This window comes from Phocoena phocoena, chromosome 2, assembly GCF_963924675.1.
Source record: "Phocoena phocoena chromosome 2, mPhoPho1.1, whole genome shotgun sequence".
In the NCBI taxonomy this organism is placed as follows: domain Eukaryota; kingdom Metazoa; phylum Chordata; class Mammalia; order Artiodactyla; family Phocoenidae; genus Phocoena; species Phocoena phocoena.
Window position 1 is genome coordinate 136033156 of NC_089220.1, and position 17118 is coordinate 136050273.

A 17118-nucleotide genomic window follows, 5' to 3' on the forward strand; every position below is an offset into this window, starting at 1 on the left:
TATTTATTTATATCAGTACAAACTTATAAATATTTACTTTATTTATGGATAATAATATATTATTATTACTTTTATTATTATTGATTTTATTGTTCAAATCTTACCATATTTGGTCATTGGGATTCCCTTAAAATTGATTCCTCTGTCATTTCAACATGTTCCCATTATTTTTGAGTACTTTAAAAATTTCAGGCATCATAATACATTCTAGACTTATATCCTTCTTTCCTCACCCAGGCATTACTTCAAGAAGCCCTGATTTCTTTGATTAAATAATGATACTTAGAAAATGTGGTCTGAGCATTTTATATGTTCATTGCTACAAAGGGGTTATTGTTTCTAGGTTCTTCTAGTAGACAGAGCTAGGAAATAAATGCATGAACACACACACACACACACACACACACACACACAATACACATACTTTTGTATCTATTTCTTTATCTATCTCTCTGTAGGAAACCATGAGTTCATGCTGATACTTCTGATTCCAGTACAACACTACAGAGTTAATTCTTTATTTATAACTCCTTTTTGTGACTATGAGAAAACTTGTTGTTATTACTCATAATTAAGTTACTTGTTTACTCACTTCTAGAATACATCCAAAGCAGTCTTAGAATTGGTAGCTCAGAATTGAATACTGCTGTGAAAAACACACTTGTGTACTATTGTTTTTGTCTTTAGCTTTAGAGTATATAGCAACAATATTTTTTTCTAAAGTTAATTGAGTCAGTTATTTCCTTCCTACTTCCGTAAGTGTTATTTATTTGCCATAGAGTTTGTTTATTTGTAACTAATCCATTTGGAGTTCTATTCATGGTTTTCTCATTATATTTATTTATTCATATAAGTATATGAAACATTAACATGATTCTAAAAGTTGGAACAATACAGAAAGGTATGATCAGAGAGGTGTCACTTGCCCTTTATTCCTCCTACCCCATTCCCATTCATCCATACTTTATATCCTATTTCCATCTGCCTTCTGTAAGTAATCAGTCTTATTAGTTTCTGATTTATCTTGTATTTTTTGCACAAACGAATAGATGTATGTGTATTGTCTAATGTCTCCTTCATTCTTAAATATGCTTTTTATATTTTACATAACGTTTTATCATTTAACTTTATACCATGAAAATCATCATTCCATATTAGTTCATAGATACCTTCTTCTTCATTTAATAGCTGCACAATACTCCATTTTTTAAATGCACCGAATTATTCAACCACTCTCTTATATGAGCATTTTCTTCTGTATTGTAATATTATATCCCATTACCTTACTGAATTATTTATTGAGTTAGTCATTGGTTTTCTAGGTCATAATATAAAAAATATGTCATTATATTCATATATATATGTAGAAGCAGAATTGATGCATACTTTTTTTTTTTTTTTTGCGGTACGCAGGCCTGTCACTGTTGTGGCCTCTCCCGTTGCGGAGCCCAGGCTCTGGACGCGCAGGCTCAGCGGCCATGGCTCACGGGCCCAGCCGCTCCATGGCATGTGGGATCTTCCCAGACTGGGGCACGAACCCGCATCCCCTACATCGGCAGGCGGACTGTCAACCACTGCGCCACCAGGGAAGCCCGATGCATACTTTTTAAACACATACATATGACACAGAAAGTATCTACCAATTCTTATTTTCTGATTGTCTTTCTCAGGAATGAGTGTTGGACTTTTTTCAAAAGATTATTTTTTAATTTTTTAACATTACGGAGATAATCATTAGTTCTTGGTTTTGGGAAATGCTTTTTATAATTTCCCATTCTGACAGCTTTTTGTGAAGATTATTAATGTATTTAAAATTTCATAAATTAAATGAATTATTCTTACTCATATCTGGTAAATAATATTATGTGGTCCAAAATATCAGCCAGTTGCAATAGGTGACCTCAAGTGATTACTGACACCCCGGCTGGTCTCAGAATTGTTGGCACAGACAAAGGTCTCAAGACATAGCTTTAGAAACTTTAACCTTAGAGTATTAACTGTTTCAATGGGAGTGATACCTATTTCTATTGAGTCAGTTGTATATGGGATCAAGTGCTATGTAGAAATGTGAATTAACTGGTTACATATTCCTGATTTATACAAGTGATAGTGTAGGACTCACCTATATTTACCCACCCCTTAATCTGGTCTGACCTGATTTCAGCTTGTCCTCACCTTGTTATCTTTTGAATTGTTCCATTGGATGTTTGAATGATATTATGAAACCAGACTTTTCAAAGTAACTTGGAGAAAACACATTTTCATCTTAACTCTATATTGGTTTTCAAATTAAAACATGGAAAAGACTAATACAATAGTGGGGAAAATGAGGTGGGAAGGTAGGGGGGATGTCTCTTCAGACATTTGCTAAATCTCAAGCACGCTACCTCTCTTTAGACTTCAGAGCTTGCTGTGCCACAGGCACTTGTATCAGCAAGCCTGGCATCACTCATTCAGTCTGATGGACCCCATCTCTCCTTTTATCAGGCACGGATGGATGGGAGATTTTTGAGTCATTTTATTGTCTCAATGAAGCTTTATAGATGGTTTTTCAGGAAGCAACTCACTTTTTCCTCTTTCTTCCTCTGACTTGTGGTTCTTTCTTTGCTTCAGGGGTCCTGGTAGGTCAGGGTGTGCTTGTCAAGGCCTTTGGTTATATGGTTTATTTCCCATTCTCTGGTCAGGATAAGCCCTGTTCTTAGCAGATACATAAAATCCACAATTAGTCTTAAGAAACTGGTTTACAGTGACATCATTTCCCTTTAGACTATCTGACCTTTAAGGCTATCCTTAGGTTACCATGAAGTTGGCAGCTTTTATTCAGTGAGCTCTTAGGACTGGCCCTTCTGATTCTTTTTTTATAATTTTGACTGAGGTTTTTTTTTTGGTCATAAAATGACCATGTTTTCAGGAAACGACAAGCCTTTTTTTTTTTTTTTTTTTTTTTTTAAAGGGAAGGAATTTGTCTTACCAAAACCTGCAGGTTTAATGGTTAGAGAGACATCCTAGACACGGGCTGCAAATACCTAAAAAAAGCAGGCTCATAATATATACATAAAACACTCAGAGGTAAAAATAGGGAGCAAAGGTGCCTGAGGTTGGGGGAGAGTGTACCCCAACTATAACATTCAAAGTCAATTAAAACAATCAAACCCAACTCTGGTCAGGGATCCTACCTTTGAAACCCCTCCGTTCACCAGGAATTGAGGGGTTTCTTGGGAAATATAGGAATTTCAAGGCTATAACTGCAACATTCCAGGACAAACTGGATGGTTGGTCACCCTAGACCTAGCATACTTTGTGCATCTAAGCTTTACCTTAAACTAGACTGTAGTTAAACCAAAGCTTTTCTTTTAAGAAATGAGGACTATTTGGATCAAATGACTTCCCCCTGTGAAAACCAAAAGGAAGTGCTTTTTTCCCCTGCTCTGTAAGTTTGCAATTTTCAGTGGGGAAAAAAATAGCAATGCTCGCCATTTTATTCTCCTTATAAGCAAAGCAGGACTTCAAACTCTATTTGAGGGATGACCCCTTTTCAGAAATTAGAGGCACTGAATTTATTGCCAACCAGTCATAGCTGTCCATCTGCTAATTCTCTCCACATAGAGGGAGCAGCTGTCATTTCAGAAATGCTACAGTAGATAATAAGATGGGGTGCATTTCCTCTTCAAATGCTTAAAACAAATCCCCAGGAAGAGTGGCAGCAGTTCCCCTGACTGCATGAATCTCTGATATTATTAACACAAAATGCCAAATTGATTTGGAGATTGGAAGAAAATGTATTTGCTTTAAAAGGAAAAGCACTCAAGTTAGGTGTACTACATATTGTAATAATCTACAATTGCCGAGATCTAGGAACTGCAGAAGCCATAGGCACACACAGAGATACTCTCAAAATTATAGCCACGCACAGAGCGCTAAATACAAATACACACATACGGGTTTCCCGAGTTCATACAATCTACGTATACCAAAGGAATGCACCGTTGTCTCCACCACTGTGAAACAAAAATTATCCCCAACTAACAGCTTGCCTAAGTCTCACATTGGCCCAGTTTCTCTCCAAATCCATGTACCTAGTCAATCTTAGATGCCATCCTCCTCTTGGTACTATTTAATGTCCCGCTTGGTATATTCAATAGTCCATTCAGCAATCTATATTGTTATATCCTTGCATTTTTTCCTTAGATAACTTCTTTTCTCTTAAGTCTCATTGCTTCCACCATTAAAAGTGCTCAAGTCAACTTGAACTTAAAACTAACCACAGCCTCTGGTTTGGGGTTCCTAGCCAAGATTCTACTCCCCTCCAATCAACCTGCATATAGCTCTCTGATTACTATTCAAAAGGAAAAATATTAGGATGAGATAAGGAACTAATGAACATAGTCCAAGTGGTGCTATGCGTCCCTGAGTATTGTAGATGTGGATGAGGATGTAGATACAGCTATAGATGGAGACGTGCATGTGTATATAGGTGTGGACATGACATGGACATAAACAAGGGTGATGATAGAGTTATGTAGGTATTTCTCCATGGAGATACCTAAAATAGAGATCATTTAATTTAACCCTCAAAATAGTCCTGGGAGATAGGTTATACTTATATTCTTCTGCATATGACAATATTGACTCTCAAAGGGGCCCCCAACCCCATATCTGGTGACAGAGCTGGGCGTTGAGACTTGATCTCCTTAACCAGCACTCAGGCTCATTCTGATTGCAACACAAAACTTTTTCTTTCCTATTTTTTGAAGAACTGTAATCTAGAACAGTATATCTGCTGTTTGGTAAAGTCTTTTCCATGTGGACATTGCTCTTGAACTTGGTCTTTGTGGAACATACGGAAAGAAGAGGTAGAGAGAGTTGCATAGAATTGCTGGCTGTTGGACACATATAATGCTTGCATTTTCATTTCTACAAACAGAAGTGCTTTTAAGGGGCCTTCACTGATTTCATTACTTTTGATGTTACAAAGAAAAAAGAAATCCCCAGTGTTGATGAGAATCCAGGTCAAGGCAAGGAGAATCACAGAGCAGTTAAAGAAAATCCTGAGGCTCTGGGATTTGGTGCCTGCAAGTACCTCAATTTGAGAAAAGAAATTCATTTAAACTCAGCAAATAAGCTCAGGAGAAAGTCTGGGACACTGGCTCCTTTCCTTGTTATTTGCTTCTTTCCAAAAATCTGCTTTGTATTTTACCTTCATCCTTGGTCGTCAGGCAGAAACCCTATTTCTAGATGTCATTGCTATTAAAAAGAGGAAGCGGGGGGTGGAAAGCAAGAAAAGAACAAAAAAGAGAGGTAGATGCAAAAAACCTCCCATTTCTCAAGTCAAAATATGTTAATGGTGAAATCGGGATAAATGATTAATCTAATGATTTTCAGTTTCCAGTGAGCTGTAAGAGGGGCTAGCAAGCAGCAGGAAACTAATATTTAAAGATAATTTCAGAAACATGAGATGAAAAAGTGGTGAAAGGAGGAGGCTGAACCTTTTTCCTTCCACCTCCAAGGTTTATTGAAAATAGCGTTTTTTTCTTTAAACAGAAAATGTATGTGATTCTACATTTAAATCTAGTACATTTTTTTCACTCCAAATTATTTACTGAATACCAACTCTGACACAGTTACTATATTAAGGTTTTGATGGTAACAAAGAAACTGTTTCTGCCTCTGGGAAGCTTACAGTCTAACTGCAAATGTAAGAGAAATAAAAAGAAATTTTAAAAAAATCTAAAAAGGTTTTTATAAGAACTCTGATGAAGGTTGTCCCAGGATGCTATTGCAACAAATAGGAGCAGAATGTAATGGCCTGGTGATCAGGGAGAGTTTCCCTGCAGGGCTGATCCCTGAATGTTGAATAGGTGAGGAGGGATAGAGCTTTGGAGAGTCCTGGCAATGAGACCAGTAGGCACAATTGCTCAGAGAACTGTGTGCAGTTTGATCAAGCTAAACTATGGAAAGACAAGAGCGGCAGGAGGTGGGCGATAGGGATTAGGGTAGGGGGTTGGGAGGACTAGGCCATGGAAGTACTGCACTGCTTCCTCCTAATCTGTGGTACCTTGATCCTTAGCCCTATCGAATAAACAACGTTTCAGCAGGACTTCTGGTTGCCTCCCTAGAGAATGGGCTGTGCTTGGTAATTTATGGTCGTCCTTGGCTTTTAGGATGACCTTACCTGTCACTCAGCAACTCAGCTTCCTTCCCTCTGAATTGCAGTCACTGTTCTCACTCACCAGCTGTGTCACCTTTGTAAAGCGACTTGATTCTTTCAAACATGAACATCCCCTTTTCCCAGATGAGGAGATGTATGATTTTAAGCTCATTTCTAGAGCTAATATTCCATGATGATGTCTCTGAAAATGATAGTCTGGCTCTCTGAGTAAATGTCAAGCTTTCTGTGTCATCTATATGGACAGGGTGGGCAGAAGCAATGTGATAGGAGGAAGAGCCTTATGCTTTTTTTCAGAGGGAAACAGACCAGGATGAACAGCCTAGCTCTAAGTTATGTGACCTCGGGCCATTTATTTAACCATTTCTAAGTGTCAGTCTCTTCATTGGGGTGCAATAATATCCAGAGTTACTGGGCCACCTAGAAATATTATATGTAATATGCCCAGCATGATAGATTGAGCTCAACTTAATTATTTGTAGACCTGAAGGTCCCAGAGCCTAGAGAAATTTATTGAATTTGTTCTCCATGGATGTGTTGTATAGCAGGGAACATTTCTCAAGCTTTGCCTTCAAACTCTGGTGACCCCAAATCAAGTTAAATATGGTTTCTAAGTTCTTTTAGGGGCTGTGAATAATCACGGCACATTGGGAGATTAGAGGCCAGATATGCATCTTTCTGGACAACTTCAATTGATGTCAGTTGAGAAGAAGACAGAAGGAAGTTAGATTCGTTAGTTTAATTGTTTGTCTTGTCGAGCTTTATTTTCCTCTAAACGTGTATTTATTTACTTGTTTGTTCCTGCAGCCACAGATGCTCACTGAGAGGAGGGGATTTGAACAGACAGTGGCTCTCTCCCAGTGCCCATCTGCAGCCCACAATTTACCACGCCAAAGGGCTCCTGCACTACCTGGGCAGCATCGGCCGGCGTCCCATGGTGAGTTACTGCCTTCACTTCCTTCTGCTTCTACACTCTTGCTTGGTTCCTTCCACCTCCCAGGAGGCAGAATACATTCTGTCCAGGCAGGAAGACCAGACACAAGCCAAAGACCTGTGTGTGACAAGCTGTAAAGTGTGTGTGTGTGGGGGGGGGGGGGGGGGGAGGGTATTCACTTCCTAAGGCTGTCATAACGAAGTACCACAAACTGGGTGGCTTAAAACAACAAAAACATATTCTCTCACATTTCTGGAGGCTAGAGGTCTGGAGATTAAAGTGTCAGCAGGCTTTGATCTCTCTGAAGGCTATGGGAAATAACCTTCATTGCCTCTTCCTGGCTTCTGGTGATTGCCAGCAATCCTTAGCATCCCTTGGCTTGGGGGGGGCCGGGGCACAATTCCACTCTCTGCCTCTGTGTTCACGTGGCCATCTTTGCCCTTTGTGTGTCTGTGTAGAAATTTCCCTTTTCTTATCAGGATAGCAGACACTGGACTAGGGCCCACCCTAATTCAATACGGTCTTCTCTTAACTTGATTACATCTGTAAAGAATCTTTTTCCAAATAAGGTCACATTCATAAGGACTGAGAATTAGAGCTTCAACATATCTTTTTGGGAAACAGTTTAACCAACAATAGGAGCAAAGCAGTAGTTCAATACTCATTGGTGAAAAGTGGGCAAAAAATTGCACTTCATCCCATTTCCTGGGTCTCTATTTTTTTTTTCAGTTATTGTTCAAGAAAGGAAATGGTATTTTTTCCAAATGGTATTTTATCCAAATATTATTTGGAAAAAAAATCCTCTAGATGTTCAGATTGACATTCAGCTAGTACTTATTAAATTCCAACGATGATTCTGGCACTGTGCTAGGCACTTTCATGTGTAGTCTTTTTTCCCAAGCCTATAATAACTTAGCAATTGATGAAAAACAGACTATATGGATCCAGAGACTTAGGCTCAAGATAAGATAGGAGGCAATACTAGCTAAGTAACTGTGTGAAACTGATCGTTTATTTTATTTGTATTTTTTTTAACATCTTTATTGGAGTATAATTGCTTTACTGATCATTTATTGACTACAAACTGTGAACATATCTGTCTGCAAAAGTGCAGAGGAGCATATGTCCAAATTTAGAGTGCTTACCTAACCTAAGGAACTTAAACTAATGTGGAAAAGCTCACGGATGAACCAACTCAGACAGTTGCCTCTACCATTAGCCAAATTTTGACCATGTACTATGTCATCAAAACAGTGTCACATTCAATGAATATCTAGTGAAACAATGGATGAATATCTAATATAGAAGCTTATTTAACTCTCAAAAAGGTGAAGAGGTCAAGTGATTTCCTTGGCATCACCAGGAAGCGTACGGCAGAGTTGAGATTCAGTTCTGATCTGGTTTTCCACCCAGAACTCCATCTTTCTTCAACACTTACTGTTTGAGAGGCTGTGTTGGCGTGTCCCCAAGACTACCTTCAGGTTCAGTGATTCCCTGGAAAGACTCACAGAACCCAGAATAGTTTTTCTGCTCATAATTACAGTTTATTACAGTGAAAGGATACAGATTATAATCAGCAAAGGTAAAAGGCACTGAGGGCAGAGTCAAGGAGAGACAGGTGTAAGTCCAGGTGTCTGCTCCCAGGGGAGTTGTATGGACAGTGCTTAATTCTCCAGCAATGATGTGTAATAACAGGTAGAGTGTTGCTAACCGGGGAAGCTCCCCTGAGCCTCGGTGTCCAGGACTTTTTATCAGAGGTTATTTTGTAGTCATGGTGTCCCACGTGGCTGATCTTAGTTACTCAGTCTCCAGACCCTTCAGAGGTCAAACTGACACTTTGCGGCACAAGAACCCCGCCACATATCACATTGTCAGCATCAACCTTCTCACATTGCCTGAGGCCCAGGTAAAGAAAGACACTTTTATCTAGCAGAATATTCCAAAGATGTCAAGGTGTTCTCCCAGGAGTCAGTCGAGGGCCAGACCTTTCTTTGGAGTGTACAGGGTTTAAACACTTCAGACTTGCTGAGTCAACACTTTATTGCAAAGAGGACAAAGCACATCCTTTTCCCTTAAGAATGCTTTTTCTACACTGGTCAAAATGTGCAATATTTTCATGCTAGCTCCCACCCACCCCCTTCCAAGGAGATGCTGTAATCTATGCTGTCTACGCTGTAGAAGCAAGTTCATGGCCTACATAGCAGAGCACCAATATCACAGTCAAGATCTTGAAAAGTATGTCTCTGAATAGAAGGCCTTAGCCTCTGGGAGGAGAGAGAAAGACTTACAGAAAAAAAGGTTCCAACCTGATACACAGCTAAGCATACACACATTCAACCCGTAACAAACAGGATTCCTCTCTGTTCTGACAATCTCTAATTGAAGAGCAGAACATTTATTTTAAAGCATGACAGGTGAAAGCCTTGTTTAAAAATATGAATAAACATTAATTAACTGTAAACATGACAGCCACAGACTTGTTTCCTGCTGGGACCATCTGAGAGGTGGGTGAGAAACAGCTGAGTCCTAGATGCAATTCACAGTGTCACAAAGCTCTCCTACAGGCTCAACATCACCTTTCAGCTACCTATGCGACTGTATTTAACTGGCCTCCTGCTGACAGCAGAAGCACTGTCACTCATTCAGTACTCAGGCCTGTCCTGTGCTGGGAAGATTTCCACTGAGTCAAGATTACCTCTTGGGCTAGTCGTAGGTTAACTGTGACTCCACCCAAACTCTTGACTCTTATGAAAATATTTCTTAAAGCATCAGGAAGCCAGTTTCTGGTGGCTAGAAGATTCCACCTGTTCTAGATGATACTGAGACATTTGCCTATTGGCAGGTAGAATAATATAAACTCCTAGAACCAATGAGAATGCAAGACAGTGAGAGAAAGCAATGCCATGATACTTCTGGGGGTTGCTAAAGACCAGAAAATTCATTCCGTTTATAAGCAATATGGCATTATTCACAAATTGTTTCATCCATCCACCCATTCATTCATCCATCCTTCCATCCATCCATTCATCCATCCATCCATCCATCCATCCATGCGTCCATCCATCCATCTGTCCATCATCCACCCATCCATCTGGGCAGTCATCCACTTGTCTACTCATTTACACCATGTGTGTCATCACTGTGCTAGATGCCAGAAGGTACCTTTTCTTTGAGGAGTCCATAGTTTCCTTGGTAGAAAGAAGAGTCAGGTCTGCAAAGAAACCAATGTAGTAAAAGATGGTAAAAACTGAAACCAAGGCTCGTGGGAGTTGTAAGAACACAAATGAGAGGTTAAGCCACTTTCCCTCAAGGTTATGGAAATGGAGATGCCATTTGAGCTAGACTTGAAAGATGAGTAAAAGTTTTTCTTGTACTAGTAGTAAAGTAGAGAGGTGTATTCTTTCTTCAGAGGTCTACAGGCCTGATTATGGACTTTTAGACCTTCTGCCTTGTGAAATTGAAGAGTTGGTGAATTTAGGGTCACCTCACAGAGCAAAAGAAAGGAAGCTTTTTATTAACTGATGGCATAGTTCTCACATCACACTGATCTTGTGGTCTCTTTCCCATCTTCTTGAACTTCCATTTTCTGTCTCTCTTGTTTGTTAGAAGATCAGGAAATCTGCTCCAGATGTTGGAGCCAAAAGCCCAGAAACCTACAAAATATTGGCATATTCATACATTGGAATACTATTCAGCAATAAAAAATTAAAGACAGGGCTTCCCTGGTGGTGCAGTGGTTGGGAGTCCACCTGCCAATGCAGGGGACGCGGGTTCGTGCCCTGGTCTGGGAAGATACCACATGCCGCGGAGCAGCTGGGCCCATGAGCCATGGCCGCTGAGCCTGCGCGTCCAGAGCCTGTGCTCTGCAACGGGAGAGGCCACAACAGTGAGAGGCCCACGTACCGCAAAAAAAAAAAAAAGATAAAAAAATTAAGGACAATAACAATAAACTACAGATATTCTCAGCAACATGGACCAATTTCAGGAACGTGTTTAGTGAAATAAGCTAGACACTAAGAAGCACATATTCTGTTTCTATTTATGCAAAATTTAAGTAAATCAGAACAGTGGTTGCCTCTAGAAGGGGATTAAATAAAAGGGGCCAAGAGGGAACTTTCTAGGTTAGTGGAAATGTTCTATATTTTGAATGAAGAGTCAGTTACACCAAAACTCATTGACTCAAAACTCATTCAAGTTCTGTTCATGTACTCATTTACATTTATATTTACTTAGAATTAAAGAGAAATCAAAGCAAAGTCATAGAGCTTTGAAACGCAGCTAGGAGGTAAAGGGGGCTGTCCCAAATTAAATTGACCAGCATGGAAGCCTGCAAGTCAAACCAAGGAAGATTATCTTTGCCAGAACACAGAGAAAGGCTGAGAAGATTTATTAGAAATCAGTAAGCTCTGGCCAGAGAAAATGTACGTAAGCGGAGAAGCCCAGAGGAGCAGACAGGCTTGACGATGAGCAGGAAGCGTTGAAGTGTTCCTCTTTGTGGAGCGAGCACCCCATAAGGGCCAGGGGGCACAAGGCTCGGGGCAGTAGGGCATGGCTTGGGGGAGTGGGTGAAAGTTCTCAGGCTCTAGCAAGCTCCCAGGAAGCCAGATGAGCAGTTTCTTCTGAGCTGCTGGGTTGTAGCTACCTGGCCCCTGTGCCACTGCAAAGGGTCTGGGCTTCAGAATTAGGAGAGGTATGGATTCCCATCCCCTTGGCTCTTGCTCTGTGAGTGCGTGTTGGTAAAGGGATTGCAGTGCTCTCTGAGCAGCTCATTGATTTCCATTTACCACTCACAAAAACTAGGGCGCCTTCTGCCAGGGGCCAGGGAGGGCATATTTTGATTTTGTCTTTCTCTGGGGCCCAATGGAACAGAACTTTTAGCTGCTTAAATGATTTTCCTGGTCTTCTCTGTCCCTCTGGCATATGTTTTTAGTTAATCAGCTTCTTTTTTAAAAAAAAAAAGGCACGAAAGGAGAGGGGAAAAAGAAATGGCATGTCCCTTCCTGAAATCTTGTCTCCAAGGGCCTCAAGATACTCTATACACATAATTTATTTTATCTCCACTTTACTCCTCAGAAGTGTTAGAAGAACAAGTGTTATTGTTACTTATTTTCATTGACTCAGGCTAAGGTGCTGAATCTAGAATTCTCCCCTTTTTGTATTTGAGGATATATTTTTATATTTGAGTAGGGAAAAAAAAGAAAAAATCCCCAAACCAAAAAAAAAAAAACCCATGGAGCTCCTGGGTAAAAATAATAATAATTTGATTCCATTTTTTTAATTTAAAATTGTTCCCATGCTATCAGAATAAAGATTGAACTGTGCTTCTTTAACATACCAGAAACCATGTTTTGTAGGTGTTTTTTTAAATGATAACAAGAGAATGCATACAATTTGTAATTTTTATTTTTTTAATTAATTTTTATTGGAGTCTAGTTGATTTACAATGTTGTGTTAGTTTCTGCTGTACAGTAAAGTGAATCAGTTATACATATAGCCACTCTTTTTTTAATTTTATTTTTTAAAATAAATTTATTTATTTATTTATTTTTGTCTGCTTTGGGTCTTCGTTGCTGCACACGGGCTTTCTCTAGTTGCAGCGAGCGGGGGCTACTCTCAATTGCGGTGCATGGGCTTCTCATTGCCCTGGCTTCTCTTGTTGCGGAGCACGGACTCTAGGCGCATGGGCTTCAGTAGTGGTGGCATGTGGGCTCAGTAGTTGTGGCACACGGGCCCTAGAACACAGGCTCAGTAGTTGTGGCGCACGGACTCTAGAACGTAGGCTCAGTAGCTGTGGCACACGAGCTTGGTTGCTCCACGGCATGTGGGATCTTCCCAGACCAGGGCTCGAACATGTGTCCCCTGCATTGGCAGGTGGATTCTTAACCACTGCACCGCCAGGGAAGTCCTCCACTCTTTTTTAGATTCTCTTCCCATATAGGTCATTACAGAGTATCGAGTAGAGTTCCCGGTGTTATATAGTAGGTTCTTATTAGTTATATATTTTATATATAGTAGTGTGTTATGTCAATCCTGTAGGTGTTTTTACAGATGTAAATACTCTACATTTAAGTGAATTGCTAAGGTTTCTTGGATAAACTTATGTTGGAAAGCAAAGGGAATACTCCCTTCTCTCTGACTAGTATCTCCAATGAAATTTCTATGTATATCACAGGGACTGGAAACCTGGGGTTCCCCATATGCTACAGGGAAGGCCAGTTAGATTTTTCAAAGAAGTCTGAGAAAATTCCTTCTTTTTCATTTTTTGCAAAATGGACTGAGGTTAGGAGGTGAGGTAGAGGGGAAAATAGGAGGGTGTTTGCCTGGATCAGTGTTTCCCTCAGCCTAGTTGAAGGTGCCTCTGCTCAGCGCTGGTGGAAATGGGAGGAAGGCAAGAGACAGGGCCAGATGGACTAGTTTTGCTATAAAGGTATTCTCTGTGAGGGTGGGCTGCAAGTCAGAACAGGCTTCAGATGAAGACGTGGGGAGACCTGTGCTTCATCTGCTAAATATCTGTGTCCAAGGAGGACTCTAGTGAGAGAGCAAGGCAGGGATGATCACGGCCAATGGCACTAGGCATAGAGCTCAAATTTCTAGTCCCAGAAAGTAGGGTTTGCCAAGACCAAAGCACAGTCCAGCCTAGGGTCCAAGACAACTAACAGTCCTCCAAGACAGGATTCAGGAAACGGAGGCAAGCTTCCTTTTATTGAGTGGCTAGGCATGGTGGTGGGTCAGTGTTCATACCCCATTCCCTAGGTTTATCCAGACAATTTGGAAATCTGCCATGGGTCAAAAAGACTAGTCTAGATCCCACCTTCTGATGAAGACAGGGTTCCCGATAAGCTCTCTACCCTAACTGACATTGTCACACAAAGTGGGTAGGTTAATGCTTCTACCTTGAGAGCTTTATTTAGTACCTGCAACTGAGTGAGATAGATGGCAGAGGCCTCACCCAGGCTGATAGCTTTAAGGCACTGTGTCCAAAGGTGGTGGCCGGACTGCTGCTTCTCTCCCTCCAATGTCTAAAGCTGGAGAAAAAGAGCAGTTTTAACTGCTGGGGAGCCTGCCAAGGCCTCACTGCACAAGTACCCTCTTGGGGTGTTAAGCTCCCTCCTCACGGAGGGACAGCTGGCCAGAGAAAGCGAGTAGAAATCAGCTTAGGCAAGACCTCAGGTTAAGCCTGGTCATTCACTCTTAATTTTGCTAATTGACAGACTTGTTATACTGCGCTTTATCATTGATAAATCCAATGTTTTATAATATTTTGTTCTGGAAAATCTTTGGAGCCAGACCAGTTAGAGTTTGAGGTAAAACACATGGGTTTTCAATGGGAGGCCATGTGCAAATCACTTAACTTCCTTTAACCTTAGTAAAAGTTGAGCCTCATATGTAAATGTGAATGATAGCCTCCTTTCAGGAATTTTATACTGATTAAATGTGTATGTAAAACCTTAGCAGTGTGACTGGTACGTATCAAGCATTTAAATAAACAGCAGAGATTAAAATTATTACTTCCCAGGAGGGTGCTACATACAAAACAAAGCCTCATACTAGACTGCATGATTTTGCATTAATGTACATGTGCTCTTTCAATGTAATTGAAATATTTTGACAGGCAGGCCATTATATTATAATACATAACACTGGAATGGCAGAAAACCTCCTCCAGCATTTTATAACATGTAATAAAGGGTCCCACTGTGAGAAATCTCATAACCGGTTAGTTACTAATACCTTCTGCTTAGTGAAATGTGAAAAATTTCACCCCAAATTAGACATTGGAGGGGGACAAAACTGATTTGTAAGTAAAGGCTGCTTTTCTAAGGCCATGTTGGAACTTTGGCCCACAGCGACGCAATTTAAGTGAAAGTCTCTCACTTTAGGAAAGGGAAAGCAGCATCAAATCTTCTTTCAGGTAGTTATAGGAATAAGCGCTGCACATGCTCGCTGTGGTTAGCCTCAGCCATGACTGATGTTGCTGATAACTCAGATGAAACACTTGCTAAGAAGAGAGCATGACTGTCAATAAAAGGACTGGGAAATGTGGTCTTGCAAACAGGGTTCTTGGATAATTGAACATGCCACCAATAGCATTTCCCTCATAGAAAGGTTTACTCTACTCAAGAGCTTGGGCTGAATGTTGTCTGCAAAATATTGTGCACAGGCTGGCATCTCCAGGGCTTTAGTGAGACTTGGTTGGTTTAATTGGAAGCATTGCTGTTTTGGGTTTCCATCACATTCCCCAGAATTAGCCTCCTTTGAGCTCCAGCCTCGCCTTCATTTTCTTGTGGCGATGGAATAAATAATGCAGAGGCCTTGCTGCCGGGAAGCAGGAACGAGACCCAGATGTCAGGAGTGGAAAACACAGCAGCTTAAAGCTGGCAAAGCAGACCAGTAAACAATCGGGAATAGGTGAGCTGCGGGAACGGGCGAATGGCTAGGGGAGGTGTGTTTGAGATGGGTGTGGGCAACCTCTTGAACAAGGTGCCCAGTTAGCTTACAGAGGAACCAGGGTAGGACCAAAGAATGGAGGGGAAAGACGGTGAAGGCATGTGAGTAGCGTAGTCATGTGGCCCTGAACGGTCTCTTTGCTGAGCAAGAAATGATGGAGCTCATGTTTGCGTGAATTAAATTAACCTTGCAACTTAACTCAGACAGTAATTCACTGGGAAAGGCACTAGGGAGATACGTGAGAGCCTGATTTCAAAATCGTAATCCAATCCACACTCTACACCTCGCTGATGAAGAAAGTGAGACACAGGGGAATCAGTTTAGCTCAGGGTGAACAAGTTCAAAACTAACCACTCCAGCTCAGACAAAACAAAACTTAACTGAACGAAACCTTCAAATCTGCATCTCTTCCCATGTTCCTTGCCTTGGGGAAAAGCACATCATATTGTCTATTCACTTAATCCGAAATCTAGGTATTATTCCTAACCTCTTCCTCACTGAGCCCCTAAATCCATTTAGTCTCCAATTCCTATAGATTTTACTTCCTTACTCTCTCACCAAAAGTCCTTTCTCATCCATACTTATATTTGCTGACTTAAACTAGGCCCTTGTCATTTCTCTTGCCTGGTCTCAGTCCTTGTAATCCATTCTTAGCACTCCTGTTCTGGTGATCTGATCATGCTGGTCCTCTTTGCTCCAATACTTTGATGGCTGCTTCACCACCTTCGGGAAAATGTCCAAACATCCTGGAATGGTGTGCACGTGCATTAATGATGTGACCACTGTCTACTTCTGCCTACACCTAAGGTCCACTCTCCTTCACTCTGTAGTCTTATTCTGAATTATTGAAATTCTTCATACCCATAGTCCTTTCTTCCTCATTTTCCGTTTGCTTGGACAGCCCTCATTCAGCAGGACTCATCTTAGGCATCACTCCTAGAGAACCCCAGGACCACCACATCATACACCTTCAGGGGTGCCATTCCTTAAAGTGCAGTGTGAATGATGCCCCATGAGTTGTGCAGCGTGTCCTTATCTGGGTTCCCAGAGAACCCTGTGTGTCTCTCTCCTCTCACTGCAATATGATCACCTATTCACTTGTGGGATCATCCCAACAAAACAGCTCCTGGAAGAGGCAACATAGACCTGAAAAGTGTTTTAAAACATGGAGTCTGGATGAGAGCAAACTCAGGTTCAATTACTTGCTCACATACTTAATAGCAGTGCAAACTTAAGCAAGCCTAGGCAAGTTACTTATTTATTTATTTTTGCTGTTAAGTTTTCTCAGCTGCAAAATGGGGGATAATTATAGCACCTACTTCATCATGAGATAATCTACATTAAGTGTTTAGCACAGTACCTGAAGCATCGTTAAGTCTTCAATAAATTAACTACTGTTGTTCTTGTCATTGTTATTGAGGGCAGTACTGCCTTATATTAAAATTTTAATTTCTCCTGCCACACCACAGGCACCCAGCGAATATTTGTTGACTCAATTGATGAATAAGCAAGATAGGGCCATTGATTAACCCATGGGTGTTAGAGTGCCATGACTGGGCACACTTCCTAT

At 40.8% G+C, this 17118-nt stretch overlaps 1 protein-coding gene across 1 annotated transcript in view; it reads left to right on the forward strand.

The window, feature by feature from the left end:
* AGBL1 (AGBL carboxypeptidase 1) overlaps window positions 1-17118 on the forward strand; it is a gene marked incomplete at its 5' end in the record, with an annotated part of 723168 nt that overhangs the window by 376619 nt on the left and 329431 nt on the right. Inside the window, one exon of the mRNA XM_065871763.1 lies at window positions 6974-7103. Coding sequence (XP_065727835.1) covers window positions 6974-7103 — 130 coding nt within the window. The remainder of the gene's footprint in view (window positions 1-6973; window positions 7104-17118) is intronic.